Source organism: Poromitra crassiceps (assembly GCF_964638095.1).
Source record: "Poromitra crassiceps genome assembly, chromosome: 25".
Lineage (NCBI taxonomy): Eukaryota > Metazoa > Chordata > Actinopteri > Beryciformes > Melamphaidae > Poromitra > Poromitra crassiceps.
Window position 1 is genome coordinate 1,486,958 of NC_139649.1, and position 17,512 is coordinate 1,504,469.

The 17,512-nt window shown below is 47.9% G+C and overlaps 1 protein-coding gene across 1 annotated transcript in view; it reads left to right on the plus strand.

The window, feature by feature from the left end:
- Positions 1-618: 618 nt before the first annotated feature.
- Positions 619-17,512, plus strand: part of fbln2 (fibulin 2) — a 63,785-nt gene continuing 46,891 nt past the window's right edge. The window contains exons 1-3 of the mRNA XM_083660978.1: positions 619-661; positions 2,810-3,995; positions 4,827-5,316. Of these exons, the coding sequence (XP_083517104.1) occupies positions 2,928-3,995; positions 4,827-5,316 (1,558 nt within the window). The 5' untranslated portion in view covers positions 619-661; positions 2,810-2,927. The remainder of the gene's footprint in view (positions 662-2,809; positions 3,996-4,826; positions 5,317-17,512) is intronic.

The window sequence follows — 17,512 nt, forward strand, 5'->3', positions numbered from 1 at the left end:
AGGGAATGCATGAGCACAGGTTATACAGTATGATTATGTATCATAGGCTATGTGTAGGCCAGGATTGTATCACAGGGTAAACCCATCCAAACTCACTTATTTAGGCTGGGATACATATTTATGATGCAAATTTAAAGTCATAGTAATCAAACTGATCATATCAAGATGGTCTTGATCCGATCCAAGCATATCAAATAGCTGATGTTGATGATTACATATGGCCCATGTAATAGCTACAGTATGCTAATTGGGCTATGTGTGCTGCTATTTATAACAAAGTGGGTGGAATGCATTTTCGTTTCATTTTTTACATCAAAACTTCTTCTAATAATTGAAGTTCAACAAATCTTTCATCTCTCCATCCAACCTTACCTGCCGTTTCGTGTGGCATCATGGCCCCATAGAGAGAGAGCCCCCTGTCTGTCTGTGCAGTATGTATGTATGTATGGATCATGATGGGATCATCCTCCTCATCTGTCTACTTGTCTACTTGCAGGGGAAACTTTTTCTAGGCTCCCCCTCCCTCCCTCCCTCCCTCCCTCCCTCCGTCTGCGCTGCCTGCATGGTCCCTGCACAGTGCGATGCGCAAAACGTTCAGACTTTGCATTGCGACGCTCCCAGGACGCAGTCGGCGCCTGTCCAACACACGCAACAAGCCAAGGTACAGTAAACTATAAAGCAGTCTCTGTAGGTGTTGTACAAACGGCTTCCTACTACTTGTTAAACCGTGAAAGTGTCGGCAGCTTTTTGCACACAAAGTCCGCTCGCCTGCGTGTGTAACATGTGCGTAAATCCATGGATGCTGCTGGGGTAAGAACTTTATGAGCCGCGCAGTAGCGCTGCATACTAGCCTACTTATTCAATTGACCGTTTTATTGATGAAGATGCGAACTTTGTAGATGATCAATTTGCGTTGCAATCAATCATCAAATGAAGTTAACGTTAAACAACTTTTTCAGTTCGACGAAAAAATAAATAAATGACTTATGGTTATGGAGTGCCTAAAAATAAACTATCGTCTCCATTGTTTTATTGCAAGTTGCTGCAATTATTTAAAGACCCAATATTTCAATCGAACTGGGACAAATGCCCGTCAAAGACACGAAAACTACAATATAGACCCACTAGAAAAAAAACATAATACAGTATTCCTATAGGGAGGGATTTAGTGTGTCTGCAGTAGGCTACACACTATAGTGAGTTTACTATAGTGATTTGAATTTAGCCTACTGTGTATTTTAAACTCTTATGGCTTCAATAGGCTATACTCTTCCTATAATATTACTCCTTCATTTTTGTATAGCCTACACTAGCCTATTGTATGGGGGATCTTTGTGTGAATCATGTCCCCTGGCTATGACATCAGGGATGAGTTAGAAATCAGCTGAGTGTGTGTGTGTGTGTGTGTGTGTGTGTGTGTGTGTGTGTGTGTGTGTGTGTGTGTGTGTGTGTGTGTGTGTGTGTGTGTGTGTGTGTGTCCAGGCAGAGGAGGAGGATTCCCTCATTGCTCTGTCTGGGAAAGACCAGGGACTGTTTAGTTGAGAGGCAGACTACTCAGTTGGCATTCTTTTGTGGTGTCTCTTGCCAACTTCTATCATGTCAAGTTACAGTAAACTGAAAGACCTGCAGCCATCCTCACTGGCTCTAAACTGCATTTAGTAGTCAAAACAAAATATACATAATTATGCCATTCTTTAGACAAGATAGTAAATCTAGTCATAACTTGAGAACAAAAAAAGAGGGGGGAGAAGAAACATACCTATTAGTGGGTGATCGACAGCGACTTGAAGAGGCAAACTGCCTGGTGAACCAACAAATCTAGACACTACATGAATATATGCCCAGGAATAGAACAATCTGTGAGATGATCTGGGGGAGTTTGTTTACCAGAGACAACCTGCTGTAAGCCAGCATGAGAAAAAACTGCCATGAGAAAAATATGTCTAGCTTCACTAATGATGAATATTAGTCTGTCCAAAATCATCTTGGCCAAGAGACACAGGGCAAACATTTCTCTGCATATAGATTTATTTGCTTGATCTCACATGGCATAATTGTTCTATTTTTTTTGTTTTCACAATCTAGGGAACAGGGAACAGATGGAATTTGTGTGAAATGTGTGGCTTTGTAGCTGGTTCTATTTTTCAAAATAAAATAAAAATTAGATCCACCCCCTCCTTGCTGATGGTGAAATGAACTATGAAATATAAGAGGTAACGAAGCGACTATGTAGCTGTGTAATTGCAGCCACTTTGAGTCACAAACTGCAGCTCTTATTAAAGTGGACACATTGTAACCAACACTAAACAGTCGCCACTCTGCTAATTACTTCAAAGAGTGTACTTTCCATTATGTGTCATCAATAATGCCAACAAACCCCAACTGCCAAAGCAACCCGACGCAATTAGGTTCCGCCTTGAGTCTGTAGGGAGGCTTGGAACCAAGATTCTTTTTCTTTTCTCTTCTTTTTTTTCATGGGACGTGCTAGAAATTTAAGACTTAAACAATTTTCCATTTTAGGAGGTTTGATCATGACAACCTGCATAATGATTCAAAACCATTTCACTGCAATTGATGTTAATGAGTAGTATGTATGTAGTCATAATGTTAGGACTCTGAACAACCATTAGGCTGTAAAAGTGGGGCTCACATGAGAGGCTGAGCTCAACTACCAAGCCAGATGTTGGCCTGGACTCTGGGACTAAAGTCTGCTTTCAGTGTGTGTAATAGGCCTCTCTCTCCCCTTCTCTCTCTCTCTCTCTCTCTCTTTCTCTGTCTTTTGTCTGTCTCTCTCTCCTATTTCTTTCAGGTTCAGCGTTGAGGTGATTCACGGGGACAGAGCAGGGCAAAACTCCTTGAAGAAAAACTAAAGGCCGTGGAGCAACATCTGATCTGACGTCTGATTGTTTTGTCTTTCCCTGGTGGCCATGGCCAGACTCCTAAGAGCTGAAGTGACATTGCTGAAGTGCGCCTTGCTCGTCCTCTACCTGAGTGCTAGCTTGTGCCAGCGTGACTGCACCGGAGTGGAATGTCCTCTGCTCAACAACTGCATCGAGGAAGTCCTGGAGAGCGCCGCCTGTTGTGCTTCGTGCGTGCACACCGGCTGCACGTGCGAGGGTTACCAATACTATGATTGCGTCAACGCTGGCTTCAAGAACGGCAAGGTGCCCGAGGGAGACTCGTATTTTGTCGACTACGGCAGCACGGAATGCTCCTGCCCGGAGGGAGGCGGCCGGATCAGCTGCCACTTCATCAGCTGTCCCGACCTCCCTGCTAACTGCATTGAGGTGTCAGAGCCGACAGACGGCTGCATCCAGTGTGAACGGGTGGGATGCGTCCAGGGCGGGCAGAAGTACGAGGCTGGCCACTCCTTCCACATGGACCCCTGCAGGGTCTGTCACTGCCCCAACGATGGCGGGAAGCTGATGTGCTACTCTGTACCCGACTGTGACCCGCGCAAAGCCCAGAAACCCATGCTGGCCTCCCCCACAGAGGAGAACGCCGCCGCCACCACTGCCGGGCACTACAGCGACCCGTACAAGTTTGACCAACAAGGCCCCGTGGATCGCTTCTCCGCGCCGTACCGCCTCTCGTCGAATGGGAATATTCCTCTGTTCAAACCGTTCGAACCGCCTTCATCAGATAAGGAGGAGCTGGACGATTACGATTATGGTCCCGCAGACGTTACGGAGTCCTACTCTGAGCCTCTGGTCTACCCCACCCAGTCCTCCCCCTCCAGCAAGGTCATCTCCATGCCCCGCGGGTCTGACAGAGCTGACAGAACCCCTACACATCAGAGCTTTGACAGAGGAGTCAAGCTGGCATTGAGGGAGCGACATGGAGTTCATGAGGTTCCCACAGACGGAGAGGAAGTGACAGACAGTCCCATGACGGAGGAGCAGAGTACCGCCGGGCCAGCTGTGCAGGACGACGCCACTACCGCCTGGCGCCGAAGCAGCACACAGGGTTTAGCGCAAAGCAGCTCGGCGAGTCATGTCAGTCCACAGACAGATTTACAGAATCCAATGCATGCGCATGGCAGATCGGACAGCGTCATATTTCCACTACACCGCAGTTCGGGGCCTGAAAAGCTCTTGGTTCATCCACAAGACAGCTCAGAGAGTCCGATTCATCCGCACACAGGCCCTGAGAGTAAGACACTAAATGGGTCACGTAGTGCGGTACTCCCCCTGCACCCACTTAGAGGTTCAGAGAGTCACATCTACTCACTCCATCCAGCGAGACGCGCAGAGAGTCAAACCCGCCCACAGAAGGGTTCCGAATCAGATTGGGTGAATTTTCCACTACAGCGCAGTTCGGGGCGTGAAAAGCACTTGGTTGATCCACAGGAGAACTCAGAGAGTCCGATCCATCCGCATACAGACCCTGAGAGTAAGACACGTACAAAGAATGGGTCAGATAGTGTGCCGGTACTCCCACTGCACCCACTTAGAGGTTCAGAGAGTCAGATCTACTCACTCCATCCAGCGAGACGCGCAGAGAGTCAAACCCGCCCGCAGAAGAGTTCAGATTGGGTGAATTTTCCACTACACCGCAGCAGTTCGGGGCGTGAAAAGCACTTGGTTCATCCACACGAGAGGTCAGAGAGTCAGATCTATCCGCATACAGACCCTGAGAGTAAGACGCATACAAAGAATGGGTCAGATAGTGTGCCGGTACTCCCACTGCACCCACTTAGAGGTTCAGAGAGTCAGATCTACTCACTCCATCCAGCGAGACGCACAGAGAGTCAAACCCGCCCGCAGAAGAGTTCAGATGTTCCACTACACCCGCCGAGAAGCCCAGAAACTCCAACCCGTCGCCAGGCTAGTGCCAAGGATCAGATCCAATTACAGGCGACCGCGGCACCATACGATAAGGATGGGATCGCTGAAGATGAGATTGAAGAGGAGGAGGAAGACGAGGGAGAGGAAAGGATAGTAACATTGCAGAATGTCACCGGGCCCGAAGGAAAGGATGTGCCCTACGATATAAAGACGGTACAACAGCAGAGAAGCCACGGAGAACCAGGTGGCAGCAGTCCAACCAGTAACTATGAGAAGACCACTGTCGAGCCTAGCACGAGCTCGCCCGGGACGCCCGAGCCCCAGACAACAACCCCCCTGGTCCGCTTCAGCACCACCAGCCGAACCACCAGCCAGCCGCCGTTGAGGGTCAATGTGCCCGGGAGTCAGCCTGGCAAAAAGCCACCTCAGATGCTGCTTCACCGTCACACTGGAGACTCAGAGACGGTGGAGGAAGAGCAAGAGAACAAGGCGAAAGACACTCCTGTTCTCCTCCTCAAGCCTGATGGAGGTAAGTCAAAACCTATAGGCCACGTTCACACTGCACACTGTTCTTCTCCTCGAGCCCAATAGGCCACGTTCACACTGCACACATCTTCATGCTAATTTCAATCGCTACTTTTTCCTGGATGACAGTTCATGTCTATGCTAGGCTGTAGGGACCCACATCTAGGAGTAAAAATAACAAAAGATGTCACATCTGTTTTTGCGCTTCTTCCACTTGTTTTGAACATATTAAGTTTTGTTTTGTGCTCTCTTGTACATCTATCTATCTATCTATCTATCTATCTATCTATCTATCTATCTATCTATCTATGTATCTACAGTATCTATCTATCTATCTATCTATCTATCTATCTATCTATCTATCTATCTATCTATCTATGTATCTACAGTATCTATATATCTATAAATTTGGCAATGTGAGCAATGTCTGTTCTCTGTTCTGTGTTCTCTGTTTCAATTTTTGTGCCAGTCACAGCTATGCCGTTTTATGTGCGATCGGGCTGAAACTTTCAGGGGGTGTAAAGAGCACCCGTGCAGGTGACCTGACAGAGCCGGATTTTTTAAATTAGGGCAGATTAATTGCCCTAATTGCCCTAAGGCTGATTGCCCCAAGGCTGAGGCTATAGTTCAGTGATGTCATTAGTGATGTCATCAGTGATGATGTCATCAGTGATGTCATCAGTCTGAGGCTATATAAGTGATGGGAGTACCACGATGGCTTCCGCCTGTGGGCTGTGTGGGTGACTTGACGGAGCCGGATTTTTTTATTAGGTGATTGACCTAATTACGATGTTATAGAGCAGGCGCGAGGCCGCGATGCGCAGTGGTCATCATCAGTGATGTATGCAGCAGGGTGGGCGAGGGAGCAAGTGAGCCTGCACAGCGATGATTCAGGATTTTATTTTGTACCACATAACCATGTGATCCAGATCGGAATTGAAAAACTGCGGCGAGGGAAATAAATTGGGACACTGTCAGCTGCACTATCTTGTGGATATAGTTGTGTTGCACTTCATAAATCTGAATTATAGCAATTCTGAGAATTAAAATTTACAACGGTGATGAAATAGAGTCCAGCATTCTGTGTCCCATTTGGATCAGCATAAATCATGTAAATCTAGACACTCAGTCTTCCCAATGTTTATCTACAAAACATTGAGAACAATGTTTTCTTTCTCTTTCTGGTTATAAATACCAAGACAAGCCATATTTCATGTGAGCATGTTAGGAGTGGAGACACTCTGGTCCCCAGGTGCCTGGCCATGAACATACTGTAAATACAGAGCAGAGGCGTCTGTCTGGAGCAGGCAGTCAAACAGCCATGCTGGGGTGCACAAACATCCTCCCAGTGGACTCACAAGCCCACCAGTCACCACCATCCGTCACCCAGCACACAAGGCCGCTCCGCGTTTTACTGCACATCACCAACGTTCTCCCATTGGAGAAAGACTAGCAAGCTAGGGCGTCCGTGTTTGGTGATACATTCTCTCTGTCTTCTAGCCTTTTAGGCGTAAGGAAAAGATGTGGGTTAAGCTGTGATAAACGCTCATTCCTGTGCTGTTTTTCCCACTGCACTTCCCAGAGATCACCTGTTAATCAATCTGTATGGGCGGGACTGTGTCCTTGGATTTCTGTAGGTGGCGCTGTTTTCATGTGTCTGTTCAGCCATGATGTGGCTATCGCTGCTCATGCTAACTACCCAATTCTTCTATGTAAAAGCTCTCATGAACTGGCTATCGGTCGAATCACTGTTGTGTTATCGCAGTTGACGAAAGAGAGTAAGAAAAAGTACATGTAAACATCAAGGATTGTTACTTTAACCTCTGGTCTAAATGGTGGCACTTTATATGAGACACTTGGGTTAGTCCATACATTACTGGTGCATAAGAACGGTCGTCTTTAGAGGAAGTATGCAGCAGCATAGCCACTGCAGCAGATCCAGATGTTGGTGCCCTGGGCGCTCGGATATACAGACAGTATGTGCCTTACATAGCAGCCTGATATATCAAATGTGACGCGTGTACACTCGGCACATTCGCTCATAAAACCCATTGAATGGAGCATGCAGAAAAGTCATGTGATCCGTTTCTTCATCTATTAGGAGACTAGTCACGATCAATTAATCTTTTGACGAGATAATGTAATTACACAATCATCGCGTGTGCCAGATTTAATCTACTCTCCGGCCATGTGCTCATTGAATCAGAATAATGAAGGAGGGGCTTCTGTGCAGCGGCATGGCGCCTAGTTTCAGTGGCACTTGATAGAAGTGACACGTTGCGCCTCTCCTCTCCTCTCCTCTCCTGCATGAGGATAAGCTACGGGTGGCTTATCTGGCGGTGTGGCAGGGGGCTCTCGCTCTCTCCAGATAACCTGCTTCCTCCAGATAGACGCACTCCACACTTACAGATGAGTCCTCCCTGCTCACAATCTTATATTGTGGAGATAGAGGGGAAGTCCAGGCAGGCCCTCTCTCTCTCCGGGCGGCTGATAATGAAGCAGGACAGTAGTTTATCAGTGCTGATGGCGCAGAGCCCGGTGGAGAGGGCCGGGCAGAGCAGTGCAGCGTTTGGCTGGCAGCACTTTAACTTCTGGCACAAATGACCCAATTTATTATAAAATGTGCTTCTGGGTTATCTGTCTGAAGCACGCTGCTGAAAGTCAGGATTTGGCTCGCCTGCTTATCGGCTTGAAACACATCTGCTTACAACTTGCCATAACTGATGTTAACGGTTTCTAGGGAAGGGGCGATATTTCAGAATGTAATAAATCGCAATACAAAAAAAAGTCACAATACGCCCCCCCCCCCCCTCCCCCTCCGGTTTGTTGTTGTTGACCTGTCGTTCGCCTGCAGTGAGTCAGATGAAGGATGCTGAAGACAGTCAGATGTCCTGAACAGCCTGTCAGGGTGATTCAGTGGCTCGTCAGTCAAGCCAGAGTGATTTGTTTGTCATGTCGCGTGGCTTCACACTCTGCGTGTCCAGACTCTTCACACTCTGCATGCCCAGACTCTTCACACTCTGCATGCCCAGACTCTTCACACTCTGTGTGCCCAGACTCTTCACACTCTGCATGCCCAGACTCTTCACACTCTGCGTGTCCAGACTCTTCACACTCTGCGTGTCCAGACTCTTCACACTCTGTGTGTCCAGACTCTTCACACTCTGCGTGTCCAGACTCTTCACACTCTGTGTGTCCAGACTCTTCACACTCTGTGTGTCCAGACTCTTCACACTCTGTGTGTCCAGACTCTTCACACTCTGCGTGTCCAGACTCTTCACACTCTGCGTGTCCAGACTCTTCTCTTCACACTCTGTGTGCCCAGACTCTTCACACTCTGTGTGTCCAGACTCTTCACACTCTGCGTGTCCAGACTCTTCGCACTCTGCGTGTCCAGACTCTTCACACTCTGCGTGTCCAGACTCTTCACACTCTGCGTGTCCAGACTCTTCACACTCTGCGTGTCCAGACTCTTCACACTCTGCGTGTCCAGACTCTTCACACTCTGCGTGTCCAGACTCTTCACACTCTGTGTGTCCAGACTCTTCACACTCTGTGTGTCCAGACTCTTCACACTCTGTGTGTCCAGACTCTTCACACTCTGCGTGTCCAGACTCTTCACACTCTGCGTGTCCAGACTCTTCACACTCTGTGTGTCCAGACTCTTCACACTCTGTGTGCCCAGACTCTTCACACTCTGCGTGCCCAGACTCTTCACACTCTGCGTGCCCAGACTCTTCACACTCTGCGTGCCCAGACTCTTCACACTCTGCGTGCCCAGACTCTTCACACTCTGCGTGCCCAGACTCTTCACACTCTGCGTGCCCAGACTCTTCACACTCTGCGTGTCCAGACTCTTCACACTCTGCGTGCCCAGACTCTTCACACTCTGCGTGTCCAGACTCTTCACACTCTGCGTGCCCAGACTCTTCACACTCTGCGTGTCCAGACTCTTCACACTCTGTGTGTCCAGACTCTTCACACTCTGTGTGTCCAGACTCTTCACACTCTGCGTGTCCAGACTCTTCACACTCTGTGTGCCCAGACTCTTCTCACTCTGCGTGTCCAGACTCTTCACACTCTGCGTGCCCAGACTCTTCACACTCTGTGTGTCCAGACTCTTCACACTCTGCGTGCCCAGACTCTTCTCACTCTGCGTGCCCAGACTCTTCACACTCTGTGTGTCCAGACTCTTCACACTCTGTGTGCCCAGACTCTTCTCACTCTGCGTGTCCAGACTCTTCACACTCTGTGTGTCCAGACTCTTCACACTCTGCATGCCCAGACTCTTCACACTCTGTGTGTCCAGACTCTTCACACTCTGCGTGCCCAGACTCTTCACACTCTGTGTGTCCAGACTCTTCACACTCTGTGTGTCCAGACTCTTCACACTCTGCGTGCCCAGACTCTTCACACTCTGTGTGTCCAGACTCTTCACACTCTGCGTGCCCAGACTCTTCACACTCTGTGTGTCCAGACTCTTCACACTCTGTGTGTCCAGACTCTTCACACTCTGTGTGCCCAGACTCTTCACACTCTGTGTGTCCAGACTCTTCACACTCTGCGTGTCCAGACTCTTCACACTCTGTGTGTCCAGACTCTTCACACTCTGTGTGTCCAGACTCTTCACACTCTGTGTGCCCAGACTCTCCACACTCTGTGTGTCCAGACTCTTCACACTCTGTGTGTCCAGACTCTTCACACTCTGTGTGCCCAGACTCTTCACACTCTGTGTGTCCAGACTCTTCACACTCTGCGTGTCCAGACTCTTCACACTCTGCGTGTCCAGACTCTTCACACTCTGCGTGTCCAGACTCTTCACACTCTGCGTGTCCAGACTCTTCACACTCTGCGTGTCCAGACTCTTCACACTCTGTGTGTCCAGACTCTTCACACTCTGCATGCCCAGACTCTTCACACTCTGTGTGCCCAGACTCTTCACACTCTGTGTGTCCAGACTCTTCACACTCTGCGTGTCCAGACTCTTCACACTCTGCGTGTCCAGACTCTTCACACTCTGCGTGTCCAGACTCTTCACACTCTGCGTGCCCAGACTCTTCACACTCTGTGTGTCCAGACTCTTCACACTCTGCGTGCCCAGACTCTTCACACTCTGCGTGTCCAGACTCTTCACACTCTGTGTGTCCAGACTCTTCACACTCTGCGTGTCCAGACTCTTCACACTCTGTGTGTCCAGACTCTTCACACTCTGCGTGTCCAGACTCTTCACACTCTGCGTGTCCAGACTCTTCACACTCTGCGTGTCCAGACTCTTCACACTCTGCGTGTCCAGACTCTTCACACTCTGTGTGTCCAGACTCTTCACACTCTGCGTGTCCAGACTCTTCACACTCTGCGTGTCCAGACTGACAGTGAGTCAGTCCTGAAGTCACCAAGGTTGCCATCATCATGATAAATAGTGCATGATGGGAACAGCCGGAGTCTGAAGCCGACGCATGGTTCAAATTCTGATCTGTTACATTTCTCTGCTTTGAAGACATCTTTGCCATTCCTGTGAACTAAACACACACACACACACAAAATTCTTTGCCCTCGGTTTTGTTTAGCATGATTGATTTGCTCCTTTGATACTCAACCCAGGATAAAACTGTTACCTTTACTGACATAAACCTTTGAATTGCTGGTGTAGCTATACATTTAAAGAGGCGTTAAGTAATGTATGATTCTTCTCAACCTATATTATCCGCAACCAAAGGAACTGCAACATCAACAGGTGTGGCACAGCTTACCTGTAATGCACAGAATTAATACAGTTTCCAGAACAGAGAGGAGTAAGCATCTAGCTAAATACTGGAATACTGGGTCTACAAATAGGCGGTGATGGTGTGTGTGTGTGTGTGAGGGGGCATTTGGCGCTATAGGACAGCAAAAAACGAAATAAAATAAGACACATCACAACTGCAGAAGATCCACCCCCCTGGCCTGGCTCGGCCCGGGTACACTCCAAACGTCTCCGTAGTGTCCTCCGGGCCCGCGGAGCCTCTGTGGGCGACGCCCGTAGTGTCCTCCGGGCCCGCGGAGCCTCTGTGGGCGATCCATATTCAAGGCTCCGGACGATCCCAGGGAGAAAAGATGACACTCAAAGCAGTGGTCACGCTCCCCGGCTCACTGACAGATAGAATGGTCAAGGGATGTGCTTCACACGATCCGGACCGGTCATGGCTGTCCACATCGCCACACTTTTACACACTATACTGTAAATAGACAGAAGGACTGGCAGCTGACTTTTCACATCACCAGTACCAATGTACCCAAAACTCAAAACACACACGTCTCTCTCTGCATGTCTGGATTTATTTTGTGTGCGAGTGATGAGAAGGGTTACTGACATTTATTATTTTCCTTCAAAGCGCTAAGTAGCTCAAGCAGGACCGTACTGTTAGAATTTAGCCATGATATGCAAAACACACGACGAGTCAACTGAAGAAATGCTTTGGGACTGGATTTACCACATTTGTGGATTATTTCTCTTGATGTCACTGCGGTCGCAGTTCCTTCATGTTGAAGCATTTGTCTCATAGATTTGACTCATGTGTAGATTGTGGATTTAAGTGCGTTGAAAATATGCTGTTTCTTTGTGTCTTTGCCCGCTTTGTCCAGGATGCACATGATTGCAGATTTCCGAAATGTACCCAAAGAGGAGGCAGCGTTTTTTCTTGACTAGGCACGGCTATGGGTGCTCAATTCCTAGGCTCGCAGGCTCACTAGCTCAGTCGCTGCACGGCCTCGCCCGCCCTGCAGCTCGCCGAGCTGGCCCTGCAGCTCGCATACGCGAGCTGACATCATCGACGATTGACATCATCATTGATGACATCATCACTGAACTTATAGCCTCAGCCAGGAAGGATGACATCACTGATGACATCATCACTGATGACATCACTGATGACATTACATCATTAGGTAATTATGGCAATCACGTAATTAAAGAATCCGGCACGGGTGCTCTTTACACCCCCTGAAAGTTTCAGCCCGATCGCACGTAAAACGACATAGCTGTGGCCGGCACAAAAATTGAAACAGAGAAACATTGCCCACATGCTCCCTCTTCTAATAAGGATGACACAAACTAAAAACTTGCTACGATGAGTCTAAAGCTTAATTTATACTTATTAGAAAGTGTCGCTCAGCACATGGTCACAGACGAAAAATAAAGTGTCGCTCATGGTGTTGCATTTATGCTTCTCTCCTGGGCTCAACGGTCACGTGACACTCGAACGCTATAGACAGAGAACTAGTGCAGACAGCCAGCCAAGAGAGGGAATGCTGTCAGTGAACCCACGTCGGAGGCAAGATGTAACTGCAGCCGCATATAACGACACACAACCACACCACTCACCTCCTCTCTCTCTGGGAAGTTGGTCACGGTGTTCTTTGTGATTTTCACGAAGTCATACATCAAGGACAGGCTGATAAGAAATAGCGGGGACATGTTCATTTCATTTCAGCGAAAACTAAAACAAGGAAGTCACGCGCGTGCCCGTCTATATAGCCAATCACACTTGCGCGACATTATGTGACGTAGTCAGTGACACTAGAAATTTCACTAGGTAGCAGACACCTCTCGCCGACACTTGAAAGTGTCGACTCAAGTCCTCATTTCTGTCGGCGACCGTTTCAAAAGTGTCGGCAGACGAAGCATAAATTGGGCTTTAGAAAGACGGTGATTGTTTTCTGGCTCCATCTCATCAAGAGGAACTATCTGTGTGAATCTCTTGCCTCTCGACCTTGCTTGTGTCCCGGTTGTTGCTCCACCCCTTCTGCCAATCTGGGGAGAGTTGTGGACTGTAGCACATGCTTCCTCCGATACATGTGCAGTCACCAGCCGCTTCTTTTCACCTGACAGCGAGGAGTTTCGCCGGCAAGACGTGACGCCTGGGAGGATCACGTTATTCTCCCCAGTTCCCCTCCCCCAAACAGGTGCCCTGACCGACCAGAGGAGGCGCTAGTGCAGGGACCAGGACACATACATGACACAAATATGAGGCCATTTACACCTGACCTGGCACTAACATGCGTTTTCTGTGATCAGATTGCAATCGGATAGTACTTGACCACATTAGACCCTGATTTCATTTACACCAGGCGTTAGCATGCACTTTGGGTGATCAGATTGCAATCTGATGGCGCCCTCTGTAACTCACTGTTGTCCCACCACAGCCTTGGCACCTGGTTCTGTACTCATTATAAAAACTCTAATTACCACCCATTTTTGATGAGTGGTCATCTTTTGAGCACTTGAAAGTCTGCATTCTTTAGGATTGACTTCATTAATAGTACTTTTACCACCTAATACCACCAACCATTTGTGGTTTGTCCTTGGCTGCAACTCCCGAAATTAAAGCCAACGTTTTTATCATCCAAAGCTTCTTCCAACACTGCCACTGATTAGGTCTGTTCAAACTCAGCTCATTCACAATGACTGCCACAAAATGGCAAATTAATTAGTGTGTGAGGTTGAGTGGGAGAGGGGTAAATTTGGGGCAGGCAGAGGCAATTAAATGAATAATCACCTGCATTTTTTATTTCACTAAATGTGGGGGGGAAAATCCTCTGTCATTTGAAATAATACAATGATGATTCAAGCTATAATCAGTCCGTGAAAGCTCTTACATTTGCTGTTCTGAACACCCGGTATCAGCTGGGTCCACTATCCTGTGTCCTCACTTCTTTCAACAAACCTTGGGTTGATTAAATCATTTCTAAACCAATAGATAAAGAGAAAAATGCATGTCCATTGAGCTAAAAAATAAGGCTGCAAGGTTTACAACAGCTTATGGAGTCCTTAAGAACACTCCATATAAGCTGTTGCAGAGCCCATCTTTGGGCCTAGGTAGGTTGACCTTTGCCGGGGTCAAGCTATTGAGGTGAAGAGGTCGAGAGAAAAGCCCTGAAATGAAGTCAACATTCTCAGCAGCAGCGGTCACAAATCATCAGGGTGTCTTAATAGTGTTGCACACAGCTCTGACGTGACCTAGGCTAGTGAGGGTCTCCTGCACCGCAGAGGGAGTGGAGAGGCGGGACCGAATCCCCAGTTATTTACGATGTTAGTGGAAGCTCCGTGCGATTATCGGCTCTGAGACGAACGACCCCGGGGTCTCCTGCTGCCTGCCTGGGGCTACGCACCTTCTCCTATCCCCTGATTTAGCACGGGATCTTCACGGTTCCCTGAGGACGTTCTTCTTCTCTTTTCCCCCCAATCTGAAGTCAGCGTGTGAGAAGTGCATTACGTGTGATGGATGGGAGGGTTCTGTTATTGCCTCGGACTCAGGAGGACTCGGTACCATCCTCCTGAGCCTCCACACTCATCGTGGCTTCCCTGTGGCTCTGCTGTCCCCGGATGAGGCTGCTGTTATGAAGGTCCGTCCTGACCTACAGTTATGACCCCAATCACCAGAACAATAGCGGCTAAACACACTGTACATATAGTGACTACAGAGAAATATAGGCCACTCACTGAAGGCTGTGTTGCAGTGTTCCTTACTGGTGCAACAGGCGAGCGGGTGAGCCAACATTTTTGTTGCTGCCAAGGATATAACCTAGACGTGACCCCGTTCTGTGTCATGTCAGCAAAATGTAAGACACACACACAAAGAAATCATGCTTCCTGCATTTCCATTGCCTGCAGCCTTTTTCCTCCGCTCAGAAGCACCGGAGTAGAATCGAGCTCCGCTGTTCGTAGACAGTCTGGGTGTAACATTTTCTTTATTGGTATTCACACAACATGTCTCTTAAGATGTCTGCATTAAAAGCGACTTCAGATCTTATGAATAATGGATGATATCGAGTCTCATCTCCCATTTTTATTTCAAAGCATATAACTGTGCCGATGTACTGATGTACTTTTCCTTTAGATATCTTAAGTGGATCTGTGAAAGCGCTCGTCTCTCGTCGTGGCGCTGTCTCTTGCTTTGTTCTCGGCTTACGTCAGAGGCGTTTAGACGGTCGATGGCCTCACCCCTTGTGTTGCGCTTTCATCGGCTGTATGTATGTTGACGGCGCCACCATATATTTAACCTGCTTGATTATCTGTCGGATGTCTGACGCGGTTGACGAGCTCGTCAACAAACACACTCAGACCTGTCACTCACTGAGTAGACACCAAACGTCTTGTTTCTTTGTGAATGGGGATGGAGATGGAGGTCATTAGGGAAACTGAGCATCGCTATTCTCGTTAACTAATCGAGGCAACGATCTCCCTCTTGTAATAACACATCTTTGTATGGAGGACGTGAGAAACAATGGGAAGTCACGGCTTAAGATCCGGAGCGGGGAGTTAAGCACTTAAGAGTTTTTCAAAGCTCACGATCAAGACCAGATATGCCAATACAGAACATTCCAATTCAAGTAGTTTATTGGATAGATAAAGGGTGATCTAGTAAAGATGTAATGTGTCTCATCCGGTTTCCGAGTAGATCAACAACAGGAATCAAAGCCTGAGCAGAATGTTGGTGAATGGAACATTTGGCTGTGGACTATTTTTCCAATTGAAAATGATTTAGCAGATGACAAGGAGGTGAGCGAGTGTAACCGAGTGAATGTGAGTCCTCGAGTCCCGAGTGCTAGTGAGTAAGTTGATTCAACTTGTTAACCAGCTCTGCCAAGGCAGCTAGCTCTCTTGGGGTTGCGGTTAGCATGTGTGCACTTTTGCAAGCGGGAGATTGGTCGATGGAGTCCCGCCTCCACCCCTGGGCAAGCCCTTAATGGGTTGCTACCAGAACTGTCAACACAACGCAGGTTACACATGTTCAACGTCAAAGCAAAAAAGCAGAAAATCATATTAAAACAGCTTTTGGAATTTTTGAACTGATATCAGAAAGCTATTTAGGTTCCGATTTCACCACGACGATGCAGGCAGCAGTTATGGACGTCGACTACGGACTTCGTCTCAGCTTTCATTTTGGTGCTATGTTTAGCATCCAAATGTTTTCTGGATGGCATTATACTCAAAAGTCACATTGTGCGTTTGGTTGAGTAGACAGCAGGAAAATACTACTCAGAATATAAAGACCCTGTGCACCAGGAGTCAGGAAAACAATTTCACAATTAGAGAAAACAGCAGCCAGCGTCATGCAGTATGACACTTACCCTAACCCTAACCCTAACCCTAACCTCATGCAGTATGACACTTACCCTAACCCTAACCCTAACCTCATGCAGTATGACACTTACCCTAACCCTAACCTCATGCAGTACGACACTTGCATCAGCATTTTGGCTTTGGTCATTTCTATATTGATATTTCCCATACATGCACTTACAGATTAGGACGTGTGAACAGTATACAGTGTGGTTAGCTAATTATATAGCCAATTTCCCCACAAGGAGCTTTGTAGTTACTATTTTCTCACCTTACCATAACCATACTTGGGCGTAGCCACGAGAATCTAGTCCTTTCAAAGTTTAACGGATGGATCCTCCCTCCAAGAGGTCATAAGCTTCATTTCCTTACGGAAAAATATTCTAAATGTATCCTTGCCTTCAGGTTTGTACATTTGCACCAAAACGCCAAATGGCAGGGGTCTCGGTGTTTTGTTGCCCAGGGGCCAAAGTCCCCGTCCAAGACCCCGTCTGGTCCACAGCTCAGATCTCATCCAAATGCCTTGTGTTGGGTGACTTCCTACCACAATGCTTCTGCCTGATGTCGTCAGTATTAACTCATTGAGTGCCAAGGACGGACATGTTCGTCATTTCAATTAGTAACGTAGAGTGCCAAGGACGGACATGTTCGTCAATTGCGTTTTTTGACGGTGGGGCGTCGATCAAAGCCTTCTGCCTCTGATGTACAAATATTATAGCTATTGGATGTGTCTAACCTATTTTACAGAACCCTTAGGTGGCGACAGTGCTCTCCACATAACAGAAAGGCAAGGAAAAAACAAAGAAGAAGTCGTTATGGAAACGGAAATCGCATCGCATCCGTATGCATCGATATGCTGAAGCACGTTACTGCAGCTGTGCCTGCAGCAGCCAATCTGCTCCCACAATTGAGCCGCTCCGTGTCGGTTGCGACAGCAAATCCGCACATCCACACCGTGGAGTTGTTATTATTCCCAACTGGAAGCATCGTTGCCGGTGACAAACACACGCGGAACGCTGTAAAAAAGCAGGATGTCTAGCACCCTTCACTGTGCGCACAGCAAACTCAGCAGAGAGCCACCACAGACAGGAGGAGGAGT